The sequence below is a fragment of the Artemia sp. Qi Xiang Cuo genome, chromosome 16 (genome assembly GCF_049724085.1).
Source record: "Artemia sp. Qi Xiang Cuo chromosome 16, ASM4972408v1, whole genome shotgun sequence".
NCBI lineage: Eukaryota > Metazoa > Arthropoda > Branchiopoda > Anostraca > Artemiidae > Artemia > Artemia sp. Qi Xiang Cuo.
The window spans coordinates 63,250,759-63,253,584 of record NC_142809.1 but is presented as its reverse complement, the minus strand read 5'-3'; the positions used below and the strand labels follow the sequence as shown (position 1 = coordinate 63,253,584).

At 45.8% G+C, this 2,826-nt stretch overlaps 1 protein-coding gene across 1 annotated transcript; it reads left to right on the top strand.

Moving 5' to 3' along the window:
* The first annotated feature begins 529 nt into the window (after nucleotides 1–529).
* Nucleotides 530–997, top strand: LOC148943186 (protein CFDP2-like). Its single transcript, XM_089102469.1, has one exon. The coding sequence runs from the start codon at nucleotides 530–532 to the stop codon at nucleotides 995–997; it is 468 nt and encodes a 155-aa protein (XP_088958595.1).
* The last annotated feature ends 1,829 nt before the right edge of the window (nucleotides 998–2,826 follow it).

Sequence of the window (2,826 nt, the reverse complement as noted above, 5' to 3'; positions counted from 1 at the left end):
ACACCAGGCAGGGACCACCGGCGTGTGGACATGTCCCGGCGAATACACACCTTCCCCCAGCAATTTGAAAAATTGCTCGGCGTCGCAGACCACCGAATGGGAGGATCCCTTCCTAGAGGGACAACTGTGAAGGGCAGACGATCCAGCTGCATGGACAATGGCCTCTGCTAAGGGTAGAGAGGAGTGGCTTACCGCTACCCCGACAAATTAGCCATGAAACTCCTTCTCTTAAATATGAATGATGAAAATGGCGAATAAGAAAGTAAGAACTCGTGCTACCGCGTCCGGGGTAACCGACGGTATGAGACCAAGAATTGCAATTTGCGAGAATGATATTGTTGATAATGATGATAATGAAAATAATTTTGTTACCACGTCCAGGGCAGCCGACGATCATTTATCCGATTGGACAACTCTCTAGTCGGAGAAGACTTCGTTTATCCTAACCCCAAAAACACATCTCTGACTAGGAACGCTAAACGCACTCAAATTAGCAAAACCAGGAAAAAGGGAACTAGTCCTAAACGAGATGAACCGTTACCGCTGGTACATCGTTGTACTATCTGAGACTCACCTTCCCTCCACAGGAATAGAAGTAATAAACGACAACACGCTCATCACGTCTGGAAGAAGTAATGGGACTCACCACCAAGGTGTCGGTTTCCTACTCTCCAAGCGATCCAAACAGTTTCTTCTTGCCGTCCATCTTGTCTCTGAACGTAATGTCACCATTCCTCTGAAAGGATCCATTGCCAACATGACCATAATCCAAGTTTACGCCCCAGACTCGTCCTGGAGTGACCAAGAAGCCGAACAATTCTACCGCCAACTCCAACATACCGTTGACACTGCTCCCAAGAAAGATGCTCTGTTCGTGATTGGGGACTTCAGCACCATTGTCGTACACTCAAATGACGGACTTGAAGACGCCATGGGCAAGTTCGGGCATGGGCGGCAGAACCAAAGGGTGAAGGCTCATCGACTTTTGTCGGGATAGCAAACTTTTCATAACGAAACCCATGTTCCGTCATAGAGAACGAAGGAAAGTTACTTGGAGATACCATGTCGGCCAAACTGCAAACATGATTGATTACATTCTTGTCTGCAAGCGATGTAAATCATCAGTACTTAACACAGTCTCTATAGCCGGTGGCGACTTCAACTCGAACCACGTTCTAGTCATGTCTGAGCTCCGTTTGCGCATTGGGAAGCCCCAACAACCTAAGAAAAGCTTACCAAGATATTGCGTTGACCTGCTGAAAAACATAGAAACAAGGAACAGGTATAGAACAGCACTCTCAAACAAGTTGTCGAGAATCCAACCCATGGAAGCTCCAACAGCAGAAGAAATTGACCAATTGGTCAACAAAAGCGCATCCATCATCAGAGAAACTGCTAGTTAAATCCTGGGTTTTCAGACCCATTCGGATAAACCGTGGATCACCCCCGAAATTATTGATCTATGTTTGCATAAGCGCGCCCATTCTAACAAGGTAGATCGACAAAGCAAGGACGAGTACAAGAGGCGGAAGCGCCTAGTAGAAAAGAAGATACGGCAAGCTCTACAACACTACGTCAATGAGAAACGTCGAGAGTGTGAAGAAGCCTTTCAAAAAGGTAATAGCCACTTCATGTTCAAGAAAATCCGTGAACTGTCAAAACAGAAGTCCTCGGCCGTTCCTACACTGTTAGATAAACACGGGCTCTCAATCACGAACTCCGAGGGAAGACGAGAACGATGGACGAATAGGATCACTTCAGCGAAAAACTGAGCTCTGTAATAACTACAGACCAATAAGTTTAACTAGCCAACCGACAAAGATTCTTACAAAAACACTCCTTGACCGTCTGAAATCTCTGACCAACCATATCTTAGAGGAATACCAAGCAGGCTTTCGAAAAGACCGCTCTACCATAAGCCAGACTTTCTCCACTCGGCAAATGATGGAGAAGTATATCGAGTTTGAGAAAGAGCTACTACTACTCTTCCTCGATTTCAAGCAGGCTTTTGACTTGATATGGCGAGATGGATTATGGCACATCCTGCTGCACTATGGAGCCCCTGAAAACATAGTAATCCTGATAAGAGACGTGTATTCACATTTTGTCAGCCAAGTCCAGACGCCCGATGGATTGTCAGAGGAGTTTCTGACATCAGCAGGCGTTCTTCAAGGTTGCCTCTTGTCACCCCACCTCTTTAACCTATTCCTCAATGCAGCGCTATCATTTGCTGAAACTATTGACGGTGCAGAGATTGGTTGGAAGCTTATCGATAAACTGGCTTACGCAGATGACATCGAGAAACTCAATAGTCAAGAACATCTACTCCAAGCTGACACCGAAGAACTAGTGTCAGCAACCGAGGCCTTAGGGATAGTCGTTAATACAGGCAAAACCAAGGTTTTGCGGGTGTCTGGAAACCCTGCTTCAAGAAACGTGCAGCTAAGAATAAAAGGAGAGTCAGTAGAAACTGTTGACTCCTTTGTCTACCTAGGGAGCCTCTTAACTTCTGATAACGACTGCTCAAAATCGATCAAACAAGACTCGACCTGGCAAGCGCCAGCTTCAAGAACCTCTTGCCAATCTAGAAAAACAACACTCTGTCAACTTCTCTAATGGTGCGACTCTTAAACTCTCTCATAATCCCAATAGCTTTATAATCAAGTGAAACTTGGTCAATAAAGGCTGATGATAAGCGAAGAATCTCCGCTTTTACAGCAAACTAAATGCCTTAGACGCATTGCGGGGATTACCTACATTGACCGAGTCTCGAATGAAGACCTCCGAAAAGTACTCCCTTGTCCCCACACCATCATAGACCGGGTC

Bases quoted from the DNA above. Each gene is read 5' to 3' on its own strand.
- LOC148943186 (XM_089102469.1), top strand. From the start codon at position 530: ATGAACCGTTACCGCTGGTACATCGTTGTACTATCTGAGACTCACCTT.